General features: G+C 38.7%; 1 protein-coding gene across 5 annotated transcripts in view; it reads left to right on the top strand.

Annotated features, from left to right (window-relative positions):
• LDLRAD4 (low density lipoprotein receptor class A domain containing 4) overlaps window positions 1-13583 on the top strand; it is a 284547-nt gene that overhangs the window by 133588 nt on the left and 137376 nt on the right. For all 5 annotated transcript variants that reach the window (XM_027650874.1, XM_027650870.1, XM_027650871.1 and 2 more), the window contains one exon: window positions 1892-2032. In XM_027650874.1, the coding sequence (XP_027506675.1) occupies window positions 1892-2032 (141 nt within the window). The remainder of the gene's footprint in view (window positions 1-1891; window positions 2033-13583) is intronic.

Raw genomic sequence — 13583 nt, forward strand, 5'->3', positions numbered from 1 at the left:
CATTGTAATTATTGTATTGCTAATATTGAGGCTGGTCTTTTAAGTCTCCTTTCGAAAACTAACTGTTAATGACCCTCTTAGTTCCTTGAGTTTCAAAGGCTTAGTTCATTTGGTTATGAATTTTTTTTATAGTCTATACTCAGAACATAAAATGTAAGCCCTTCAATACCTCTTCAGTTCTGTGTTGTAGCAGGGAAGGACAGGGCAACAAAAGAATTGGGTAAAATACTTTGTTTCTACAGTATTTTATTCTACAGTTTTAATAGTTCAGGTACTACAGGGTTACATTGAAAAAGCTTAAAGTTGAGGACCTTATTTAAACAAATACTCACTAATTTTGTAAGTACAGTTTGACCAAGTGAAAAAGAAAAATAGAGTTGTTGTTTTTTTTCCCCACAAGAAATGCTTGTTTTCCTTGTGTAGCATTTTATGCCTTTTATTTACTAAGTAGCATTTTATATGTTACAATGTTGATGCATACATTTTTTGTTGCAGCAGGTTCTTGCTGATATGTGTACAAAAATGTCATTAATACTCTTGAAAAGTGTTCAGAGTGAAGTTTGCAAATCACTTTTATCTACAAAAAAAATTTGCTAAGAAAAAATAATTTTTTGCCTTTCTGAAGTTTTTTTCTCTCCTTTGTTATTACCCTGCTTACGTTACACAACAGATTCATGTGAGTAAGTATCACACCACAGTAACTGGTTTAGGGGCTTTTTAGAATTGGAGGTCCTGTCATATCAGTTCAGAGTAAGTGCAACTGCTGTTAAGATTAGAGGAAAGTCTCTTGCTGATCTTGTTGAAGATTAACAAATGCTGTCTCTTTGCTGGGAAGAACCAGAAAATCATCTTTCTGAAGCAGAACCAGCCAACCCAAACTGCAGCCTTAGGGAAGCCCAGGGTTCAGGGAACAGCGCTACTTTAATAAACTACTTGTGAGTGTTTCTGTTTGCTTTGCTTCTGCTTGTGAATGACAATCAACAGAATTTGTCAACATGCTGGTAATGTAATCATTAAATTATAATTTGTCTAGATATAATGTGTCCTCTGTTCTATATGTGTAGTGTATTTAACTTTGGAACAAGCCTAGTGAGAAAGCTTTTTATGATTGCTTTTATATTTTTGTGAACATTTCTTAATTGCAACTTCAATATTTACTATGAAGTGTACTTTGTGTCATAGGAATTGTTCTCATGATAGAATCATATTTAGGGGAAACCGTTCTCTTTTTTTGGTAATGAAAAAAAAGTGAAAACTGTATCATTTCTGCATATAGCATTCACTTTATAGGGTTTTAGAAGTTTATTAATTTTGTAAAGAACACTAGCATGTGGGAGTTCAGCGTGCAAACATCAAGCACTTGATTGCAATTAGGTGGGAGACTGGCAAATTGTCTTTGGGAGGGTAGTTAGGGACTAATTGTGTCCAGACAGGATTGGTCCTGGTTACAAACTGTTGCTTTACAGCTGAAGCAAGACTTTTTTTAATATGAGACAGTTATTATTTTTATTCATAGTACTGTCTTTCCCCAAATATGCAAGGTGCCACACAAACACGTATAAGAACATGGTCTGTGCCCAAAGTGAGCTGTAATCAACATGAACTATAAAAAATATTGCTTATTTTTAAAACAGTAGAATTTTCCCAAATGGCAAATCTGGTTTACTAGTGGATTGATTCTGGTCATCAGGAATGTGTCACATGTATATTTATACATGCAGTACTATAAATACGATGCAGTTTATTTTGGTGCTGAAGTGCCAAAGACCCATCCACTATTACAGCACTTGCTTGAAATATATAATCTTTAGTATCAACTGTTCTAGCAATGAAGAAGGGTAGGCATCAATTTTCTCATACATTTTTTTTTGGTTTCTTTTTTGCCTTTCAGAGTGCAAATTCACCTGCGCCAGTGGTAAATGCTTGTATCTTGGTTCATTGATTTGTAACCAACAGAATGACTGTGGGGATAACAGTGATGAAGAGAACTGCCTGCTTGTAACAGAGCATCCACCTCCAGGCATCTTTAGCTGTAAGTACTGGCTCCTTGTGTGCATCCGTGAATGTATGTACATACAAGTCTGTTTGGAAACTCGGTCTGCAGTATGATATCAAGGGAGGGTGAGACAGAGAAAGTAAATACTGTTTTTCTCTGCACTAGCACGCTTTCTCTAGGTTTCTAAACATGGCAATTTGTACCTATGCAAAGGGAGTTTGTGTTGCAGATACTGTGGTTATAATCATGTGGATCATATGTGGCCTCTGAGAAAGACGGTGTAATTAAATAATTTGTTTTCCCTAAAAAATATTTTCTGCTTTGTCTGTGTAACAGTCTTTATACGCTACTAAGACTATTAAGAAAGTTGTAATCTTTCCAATCATCATTCCTATTGATCAAATGCATTTTATTGATGCTGAGATCAGCATCATTTGGTAGGTCACTGACCTTTTGTAGGTATATATTTTATATATTTAAAATAACTTTAGTTGCTATTCTTTAGTGAATAAATATTGCACACAAAGTACTAGAGTTTATCACCAGAATTGCTTTTTTAATGCTTTGCCCTCAGTGATGTACACTGAATTCAAACTTTGATTTTTGCTTTTGTTTGTTTGGCAATAATTTATTTTCAAACCACAATTCCACTTTCTGGTTGGGGGATAAATTTTCCAATAATGTTTCTGATGTACAACAGAAGTGATGTTGTGTTACTATTGCTTTCCAAATGGTTTGGTTCTGCCAATACTGACATCCCTCAGCATGCTATTTCACTTCTGGTTGTGACTATGGCTTAGGAATATCTGTGTTGTTATTAAAAATAGGAATTGTAAGCAGCATATATCTGTAATTTTTGTAATGAATGCATGGGTCTATAAGCAGGATAAAATCAGTGTAGCAGATTCATAATAGAAAGTCAAATCAAGTGTTGAATATATACTTTTCTTCCTCTGCCTTCTAACCTCCAAATGAACATGTTCCTAAATGTACTCTAAATTCTTTTAAGTGTTTTTATACTTTGTGGTACTTTGGTACCTCTGCAGTGATTTCAGTGGCTTTGAAATAGAAACGACCTATATATTCTTTTGTGCTATTTCATTTTATTTTTGTTTTAATTTGTTTGGTTTTTAATGGAACTCTCTCCAAAGCCCCAGGACAAGTTGGTGATGGGTCCAGACCAAAATGTCATGTATTTGCCTATAACCTTGGCTTTTGAGTTGTAAAAAAGTTATACCTTATTATTTCTTCACGCAAAACTTGCAAGCATATCTTTAAAGTTCAAATAGATGAATTTTTTTTACTAGGATACTGTACAGCTCTTCTCTTAAACCAAGCCAGCACAACCATTTGTCCAAAAAGGGCCATGAAAATCACAGTGGTAGCAGGTGGAGGGAAGGGCTTTGGTGACAAGCAGCAGCTGGGACATCGCAGATGGTGGCCCTGCACAGCTGCAGTGTGACGGTGGCACCCTGTTTGTTCCCAGGTGGAGCTCCTAGCTGGAACTTTCCCAAACCTTCTTAATCATGGGGTCTCATAACCTAGACACTGGTGGTTTTTCAGGACCCCTTTGTGTTGGTGGCTGTCATGCAGTAATCACAGCAGCGTGATCCAGAATCTGCAAACTTCCTGGTCTTCCCCTAAGTCACATCTGTCCCCTCAGGCATTGCTGTAGCTCCTGAACAGGCATGTTTGTGCCTGAAGACAGGCGTGCCTGAAAGGGAGCAGTGCTGGTCAGTCATCCCCTCCCCTCCAGCAACAAAGTTTATCTGGACCAAGCCGAACTAAACGTGTCTCTGAAAAACCTTCAGCAGCAGGTTTCCTACTGCTTTCATTGCAGCTGGTGTGTTTCATGATCCTGTCTCTGTAAAGTCATGCAAGTCAAGGTGGCAGTGTTTTCCTTAGTTTTCAATGGACTTGGAGAAAAATAGCTTCCTCCTCAAATCAGCCTTTTACAGCTATGAGGACTCTTACCACTCATCTGTTAGTTACTCTCTGTGAGAGTTAAAAAAAAAAGCCAAAAAAACCCCAAACCCAAAGTTCCTTTGTATTAATTGTTTCCCTAAATCTGTTGTATTTGTTCATTTTCTGATTCTTTCTAAAATATGGTGTCCAATAGTCCTGCTATTTGAGGCTTCCCAAGTGCTGAGTGAAGAGGAATAATTAGGTAAACAGTCTTATTAAGTCCTTCAAGAACTGCATTTGCTGGTTTTGCAACAGCGTTGCAAATGAGGAGTTTGTAGAGGAAATATCTGATGCATTGCTAGGAGCATTTGGAAGTGTTTAACTTTTTGCTTACCTTGTAGCAGAGAAAGAAATTCATTTTTTGTTGCATTTGGGGATATTGACAGTGTCTGTACTTTTTCATTGCAATAAGGACTGTATGACAAGTGCTGGTAAATAAAGGGACTTCAGTTTTAAGTAAAAAAAACAAATCCCGGTGAAACAGAATCCTAATGGTGAAACAAAGAGAAAAAAGATTGAAGCCAGATGGAAAAATAATACAACCATAAACAGTATTTAAGTTATATTTATCATGTTTTGGCTGTTAAACTGTAGAAACCAGTGCCACTCAGTAATAGGAAAGAACATTATTATGGACATATCAGTTGGTTGTGATGGCTTGTTCCAGCTTTGAAAAAATGTTTTTAGAATACTTGCTGAAGTGAGGTCCCCAGGCCTTAAAGGGATGACATGTTGAATTAAGAAATGTGTGCATGCTTTTGCTCAATGATTTTAATGGGTATCCCTACCAGAGTACACCCGAGTGTATGCTCTTGAAATGTCCCAGCTGAGGAGGCTACCTCTCAACATAAAACTACATACATTCATTGGCCTCTAATTAGTAATAGGACAGTAATACAGCTCAATAAGAAGAAAATGGTGTTAAAAAAAATCACTTGAATCTCAAACCAAGAATTTCTTTCTGATCAGTGTTATATCAACTCTGTTCTTGCATCTTCTTGCTTGTGTGCAGTTCTTAAATGGAAAGAAAACTGTTGAAAGGAGCCACTTTTAAGTTTGTGCTGGTCTACATCCAAGCAGCATGGCCTGTTTCTCTCATGGACTGCCCTTGCCTTTACCTACAACATGTTTTCACTACAGCGGTATGCCTTCCCCTCAGCTGTTTGTTCAAAGAATCCCTTTCTCATGCTGTATTCAAACCTTCTATCCTCCTGTGGTGGAAAAAATATTCATCTCATTTCACAGTTATGCACAGACTGCCCCCAAACAATGTCTAGATAAATAAATTTTCATATGAAAATTCTGCTTTAGTTTATTTAAGCAGTATGTGCCATGTTAGCAGTAGCCCATATTTCCCCGCTACTGAAGCGTTTCTCATTTGTGTTCTTGCCAGCAGCCAATTTCAGAATGTCTTCTTGGATCTTTTTGTTTAGTTTAGTTAAGTTGCATGAGCAATGGTATAGAAAGATAATTTTTTGTGGGTGGTCTGCTTCCTGGATCTCATGATTATAGGAGATACTGTCTTACTGTGTTGGAGAAGTTTAGATCCCCTTGACCTAGTGTTCCTCTCTCCTTGCCATTCTTATGTATATTCACTGTGATAACTGTTAATTCCATCTTTTAAACAACAGAATAGTTGAGGTTGGAAGAGACCCTAAAGATCATCTAGTTCCAACACCCCAATCATGGTAGGGACACCTTCTACTGAAACAAGTTGCTTAAAGCTCCATCTAACCTAGCCTTGAACACTTTTGGGGATGGGGCACCCACACTTTCTCTGGGCAAGTTGTTCCAGTGTCTCCCCACTCTTACAGTAAAGAATTTCTTCCTAATATGTAATCTAAACTTCCTCTATTTCAGGCCATTACCCCTTGTACTATCACTACATGCCCTTGTAAAAATGTTGCTACCGAACTCAATGTCTCACGTGTGCACAGTAAAATAAAACGTGTATTTCTGCAGCCCTTTTTTTTTATTAATTTTGCATTGCTGACTTGTACATAGGGCTTCCTTATGCTGCTGCATGGACAATTTATTCTGTATAGCGCAGAGAAATCAGAGGGCAGCTGAGGGAAATCTGTACCACATCTGAGGTGTATTAGAGTCTGATTTTAGATGACACAAACGTCAGTCCAGCAAGTTGGTCAAAATACGTGCTAAGGCATTTAAGCTGAACATGTTAAGGTAACAGCTTGCCTGGTATATGTTGGGACTCAGGTTTGGTGATGCACGTTGAAGCATGCCTCCCCTCCTCAGTGAGGACACCCCAGTATTATTGCACCTTTCCCTGCAGGTCGCTTTCTGCATAGCCCATGTCAGCTTTCAGTAGGGCTACTTGTTTTTATTTTCATCAGCTATAAAGACTTATTGATTGAGATAATGGAGATGACTGTTCTTCTAACACTACTTGGAGGTCAAGGGTTGTACTAAACAACACAAAGGGATGATAGGAAAAGTGAGGTGAAGAGTGGAATTTTAAACATTGCAGACTTGGCCCTGGCAGCAGCTTGCTGCTCCATGTGACCTGCAAAATTTGGACTCCCAAGAACTGAAACAATGTGGCTGCTTCTAGCAGGACACAGTTCGTTTGTTTGAGCATTTCCCTTTGTTTCACAACAAATGATCAGCCTGCCTTGTCCTGCTAAAAGTAAATTAGATTTTGAAATGGGAAGCGTAGTCTGTTGTCTGCACACTACAGTGTCCAAGTCATGTCTCATTGAGAAGGGTTGTGATGGTGGAGATTTTAGTTTATATAATTGTTTGGTAGAAAACAGTACAGGTAGTTATCTTTGCTGTGATCAGTTTGTGCCCACGTGTTTGTGGGCATATCAAACACAAATATTGACAGGCATGAGACTTTACAGGAGAGTGAAATAAGTGAGAATGAATCCTTCTTGTCATGTGCAAATTATGTCTACATCAAATTTCAAGTTGTCATCATTGATGGAGGTGATGTGTCATGGCTGTTTTGGCATAGAAGAGTTTGCTGTAGGAGTTCATTTTCCTTTGCAAGGTAAAAAAACCCAAACAAATCAAATATATAGCTCTCCCTTTCACCACCCCCACCTACTGCTGTCAGCTCTGAGCCTTGTAGGGATCTGCAGGGGGTTGGAGAATGATTCTGTTTTAAAAACAAAAAGCTCAATCAAAGGAAAATATTTTGTTTAAAGAGACCTTTGGCATCCCCCTCTGACTGTGACACCGAATTTGTGCAGATAAAAACAACCACTTAGATTTACATTTTGATTGTGCTTCTGCTTTCATGTGTGCCGGGCTGTCCCACTTCAGGTGAAATTTATCCATTTCTTTAAATATTTAGCAGTCTAGCGTTGATGTTAATGAAAGTCTGGCACTGCTATTTTGAGCATTGCAACAATGATAGTAATTTTCAGTGTCAGATTACTGCTTCTCGGAGGAAAAGGGAGATGGGAGGAGGGAAGAGCAGGAAAAAAAAAAAAAATGTTTCGGCTCTAATAGAGTTTGTCATCAGCCTGGCTGTGCCAGACAGATGGATCATGAATACTGTCTAGACGCTCTCTGCCTGAGTGGAGCTGTGGTCTCTAAGGACAAGCAGTGAGACGCCGGCTTAAGTGACTGGGGAAAGTCAGGACGTGCTCCCCTCTCACCAGATAGCGATCCGGGCTGATCCTGCCCGGCGGTGCTGCGAGCCGGTCAATACCGATCTCAGCTGAAACTTGGCTATTATGGGGCTTTAGGGGGGAAAGGAGAGGGATGTTGTTACGACGGTATTGATTTCAGTTGCATCTGCCCAGGGACCGCGGGGTGATTTAGCCGGGAGTATAGATCTCGGGAGGGGGTGGATTGGGAGAGCTATCATCTGGCCGTAAAGCATATGCATGAAACTGCACAGTCACCTGTATTTAGCGATTGCTTTAGTCACAGTATATGCTTGAAAATGCTTACTTGCTTGCTTGTGTTTTCTTTATTTGGCCCACTTGTTCAGAAGGATTCATTTCTTCTCCCTACCCGGGGCTCCCTATGTCCCTCGCTGTTAAGATGAGGTTACATGAGGCTGCCTCCAGTTTGGAAAGGAGAAGCTGTGGTAACCAGGTGAGACCCATAGCCTAGGGCGGATCTTATGCTGTTTAGTGATCTCTCGTGTACTTATCCCTTCTCTGTCACTAAGCACAGTTAATGATAAAGAGATTTCTAATGTAGACGGAGTGATAAATATTTTTTGACGAGTGGAGTTTTAACAAAAACTCAGTGTGATTCGTATGCTAAAGTATTTAAAAAGCAAGAGGTTCTCTGGGGTTCAGATTATGGAACAAACCATATCGCTCTGGATTTCAGTTCTGTGTATATGTAACTGAATACTAAATAGATATTTTTATTTAGAAAATCCAGTTGGTTTTCAGCCTATAGTGCAGTCTTGTTTCTTGAAGTGGTATAAGTAGATTCTGTGCTTTGTTCTGAAATAATTTCGTCTTTGCTTACTTTTGAAGCACATCATGGAATGTTAGCAATTAATAGAAGCTTGAAAATTTGAAAAAAAAGTAAAACATTAAGGTGACTCCTGTATTTTCCCTTATTATTTTGTATGTATTTTTTAAAACCACTTTATTCTCTGATGTTTGATAAATGGAATAGAATGCTGGTCCCATGAATTCTGTAACAAAACTGTGGTGGAATTCAGTAATGCTAGAGGTTTACCTGTTCTTCATCTGGAGCCTTACACTGTTAGTGACTCGGACAAGCCAGACACACACATATGTGGCCAATAACAACCATGAAGTATGCTGGTAGCACATCAGGTATTTGCATCTGCTTACAAACAGGGCTGAACTCAGCTCCTGGTAAGGAGTTTTCATGTCACAAAGTTTCCGCTGAACATGAATCATATTTTTACAGTTAATGAGAAAAGAAAGAAAAATTCACGATGCTGTGCTCTTGAAAATGTGGGAATCTCACTAGCTCTGAAATACAATTTTAGTAATTTGCAGACTATGTAAGTCAGTTGTATCACATTTAATTGAGATCTAGAAAAAATGTTTGTTAGATCTGTTTGTGTTTACTCTTCATACACATTTCATTCACCCCTCCTCCGTTCCTGTTAACTTTTAGGAAACTTCATCCAGTACTACACATTACCCTTCAGTACAATTATGCTGGGTAATGCTGTGCTTTCTCTTGTTCCCTTTTTTGGCTACTGATTTCTTATAGATGCAAAAGAGAATTTTAAGTGCTGAACCTGTAGCTCAGTACTGTATTAAAATTCTCATTCAAAGACTGACTAGCTAAAGGTTGGAAATCCCAGAGCAGTAGTGCCAAGCACAATGTGACTTTTTATCTTACGGATATACTTGACTCTGCAAGAGACCAGAACTCCTCCTGGACCACTGTGAGGCTGGGAAAAGACCTCCCACAGACTGTGAAGGCACCCTTTTTACACACTGTTTTCTGCACCAGAAGTGCATAGTAGCATAAATGTTTCATCAGTGCTGGCCTAAAACTCAAGTATGAAAACCACACTACAATCACAGATCACAGGCACAATCTTCCCCTGGAGAGGGGAAGAGAATAAACTGTGAGGCAATTATTTTCAGATGTTATTTCACTTACACTTAGTAGGTGCTCGAAGAGGACATCAGAAATCATATAGAGTGTAACTGAGCAACTTTTGTTACTTTTATTTTCAGTCCACATTAGTAAGTATTGTTCACTGGTACCCTTCCTCACTATATTTTCATTTGCAGGTGTCACGTGATACTGTGCACTAGAAACTGCCTAGCTAAACCTCTGTAAATTTTAGATGCTGTTCTGAATTCCTGCTATGTGAATTTTAAAGCCACTGCTTTCCCCATCATTCATTCAATTCACATTGGTTATCGCTGGTAAATGCTCATTAGGAGGAGTACTGCATTTGTACTGTGTTTGCACTTGGCTAGTGGAGGAGTACTCAGGAGCTATTTCTTCTGTATAGCATTGGAAGCTGTTCAGGTGCTTAGGTAGTATGAAGATAACTTGTATTTTCATATAGTTAAAAGTTTTTTGTGAGTTTTTTTTTTTAAATAAAATTATTAAAAAAACATGTAAGAAAGGGACACAATCAAACTAGATGACCTTCCTTCTCTAGCAATGCTGCAGCCTGTGATTTGATTGCTTTTCATTCTGCATGCGTGTCTGACCATTTATCTCAAGAAACTCTTCATCTCCCTGATGAAATGAACCACCTTAATTTTTCTTGAGCAGGCTCATTGTCTCCTTCTGCTTTAAAGGAACAGATGAAATGAAGGTGAATTGGGAGTTTGCTTGTAAGTTCTGGTATGAATAAATGCACTCTAAAAACTTTCTGAAGTTTCTATGTAGATTAACCTACAGGATAGTGCTCAAATTGATGCCTGTGCTTTTCAGTGATCTCTGCAATGGTCTGTATTGTGAGTGAAATGATGTTTTTCCCAATCATGGAGTGTTCAACCAAAGCATATTGCTTTGGTCATTAGTGTGCTGCTATTTTTCTCAGATTGGAAAGCCTGAGAAACTCTTATTTTCTCAATGGTTTTGCAAACTCTTGAAACTGGAATAAACCACCGTTACCTCTTGTGGTTGCTCCATCACTTGTCCCTGTGCAAGTGTTTGAGAAGCAACACAGGAGTTGGGTTGGTGACTGGTCTGATTTGGATGAACTCGGAGAAACTTCCACTTTGTTTTGGCTAATGTCATGTCTTTGATTCTGTTCTCAGCTCAGCTGTGCAAACTTTTGTGCTTGCACAAAGCAGGGGAAAGTACAAGTGTCTCTGTTCAGTGGTGCTTTATCCTTGACTGGTTTAAGGGTTCCATGCCTTAGTCCTTGCCTCTTTACAGTATATGCTAAAAGACCTTTCCAGTATATGCCAAAAGAGTTTGGGAATTAAGAACTGTTGCTTTCCTTTTTCACCAATTCTGAAAATCTTATCATTTGTCACTTTTTGTAATAGAGAAATGAAACAGAAAAGTGAAGCATCAGAATGGGTCTTTCATAACCACCCATGGGCCTGGGTTCATTCAAAATGAATTCTGTTCTAGGATGATGTAATATACCATTTTGATAACCAAGTCCAGTTTGGCTTAAGTCATGGGGCTTTATTAGAATAATGTTTGCTAGTTAAATGAGTACATAGGAACAGCTGTCCTGCTTCAGATCAAAGGCCCAGCTAGCCCAGTATTGAATCTGGCACTGGCCAGTTGCAGATGCTAAGTGAAAGAGAATAGGCAAATTAGATTAACAGTTGTACTTTTTCCAGTAAACCTGATTCCTTGGAGGAATGCTGCACTGCTTTGCATGAGAAGCATGGGATTTATGTCCTCTGGAGAGAATTTGGTGTTTAGAAAGGGCAGGAATTGAGATAAAAAGTCTCATTTCACAAGTGTGAGAATGAGTGAAGATCCACCAACCCTTTGCTCACCAGTAGATGTGTGGGCACGTTGGTTACTTTTATATGCAGCATATACTTTCCATCTTAAGGCATTCTGAATGTAGGACACAAGCTAGAAGGTGCTGAATTCATGTTGGCCAGAAAGACTATTTACTTGGGTCTTTTCACTTATTTTGTGAGGAACAGATATTTTCAATTTCTCTAGGCTTAGTGTTTTTTTCTCTGAGTGATGTTGGGAGTTTTTTTAGTCAGGATTTCTGGACTGCGTAACAGCTTTATATTTAATGGTGAATCAAGTTCATCTTGTGATCAAAGTAGGCTTAAATTTGTCTTAGCTGTTTAAGAAAACAAATGCATGCACAAAGCTTACTGCATGTAGAAAACACAGTTGTCACCTGTGACTGTGCAGCACACACAGGCATTAAATACTGTGGGAGTACGTGTGTATATTGCAGCAGACTTGCACTCGTTGTTTTATATACGTGCATGTTGTATGCAAACCTACGGAGGGAATGCAGACTGGTTAGTGTTAAGAAAAATATCATCAGCATAGAAATATCTGTATGTCAGTGTGTCAGCTTCTATGAAAACACAAATTGGAATTTCTGTCTTTGTTTAAAAATAGCCAGTTTTTAATTACAGTTTTAGGGTTAAAATCAAGGCTAAAGTAGAATTTCACATTCTGTTTAGACCATCAGTGACACAGTTGACCAACTCTTTATACAGAACCACTGTTAGGAGCTAAAGAAAAACAGATCAAGACAATGAGTTGTTAAATGTGTTTTGTATGTGTTAGATGACTTTTCTATCTTAACAATACAGTCTAGGAGACTAGAGATGAGAGTAACACAGCATTAGTCCAAGCGTACACGATAACATCACAGCTCTACTTATCTTTCCAGCAGTATTGCTACACAGCTAGCTTCCTCTTTCCTTCTCAGTTTTCTCCTTGTTCTTTCATGCTGTTTGGTATCACTGTGTCATAGTTTCATGAAAGCAAGACAGATTAAGGATCTAGGGGGTGTAGAGATAATAGTGACGTACTACGTGAATACTGAGTCTGACACCTAGTAGCACCTTGATAGAAATGGAAAGCTGTGATCACAGTATTAAAATATGCTAACAAGCTGAAGGAGCTAATGGGCTTAATTTTTACAGTACAGATGTTCATCTGACACTTTTGCTGAATGCAATAACAAATGTGTGGGGGCTGGTGGTGAAATTATTGTGTTCTTGGCAGCACAGTTCTCCAAACCAATTTTTCTTTCTTGATATTTTACAAAGATTTAGAATGTTCTTTTTTGTCCAAGATAAAAAATGTATAAACGAATTGATATGACTAAGGCTCATCTTTATTCACACAGGGGGTTCTAAGAGGTTTGGTGCACCCATGTGTTTGGTGGTGGGGATTGGTGTTTCAGTTCTTGGATAGTTCACGCTCTGCATCTCCTACTAAATTTCAGATAGTTTTATTGTTGTTGATTTCAAAACCTAGTTCATCTGGCTAGAGTAAACCATCTGTTTTGAGGAACTGTAGAGCCACAGTCTGATGTAAAGGTCATCTCCCTGTGTTTTCCAGAGGAGAGTCAGTAGTCTCCTGGAGAACAGTCACAGTGGCCCGTGTTCCACTCCAGTACGTCAGCCTGATGACCCATCTCATGGCATTTCACGTGTTCACTCTCTTCCTTCGTGGTCAATGCTTTGCAACTAATGCAAGAATGATACTGCCATTTTGCAGAATCCTTCAGCTGTGTCAATAGAAAACAATCTTGATTTATTTCCAGGAGATTCAGATATTCCTGAAGAAATTACCTTTCTTACCAGTCAAAGATTTGCTAAACATTGTTGGGAATCATTATGTTGCAAACCTCCTCTTTTTTTTCCCCTCCCTGACAAAGGTACTGGCATGTTTGTTTTAATTACCAGGATGAAAGGTGCATGTGGCTTTTGTTTGTAGTAAGCTACTGCTCTCACTGTGAATACCTGTCACTTTTGATAGGCTGCTACAATCTAGATGGTCAGTCAACTGGCCCTGAGTATTTGGGGCTGGTGGTGCTCCTCCAGCAAATGCGTTTGCTATGTTATGTAACACAGGTTTCAAACCACATCCCCTTTTGACAAGTCTCTTAGATAATGTATGAGGAAAAGAAATTTCACTGATGTTAGAAAACTAAAGGGAGGACTGAAATGATATGAGGATTGGAAGACTTGGCAATCAGTGAATAGGTTTCTCCAACAGTTCCAAG

The sequence above is a fragment of the Corapipo altera genome, unplaced genomic scaffold (genome assembly GCF_003945725.1).
Source record: "Corapipo altera isolate COAL_440 unplaced genomic scaffold, ASM394572v1 24, whole genome shotgun sequence".
Classification (NCBI taxonomy): Eukaryota; Metazoa; Chordata; class Aves; order Passeriformes; family Pipridae; genus Corapipo; species Corapipo altera.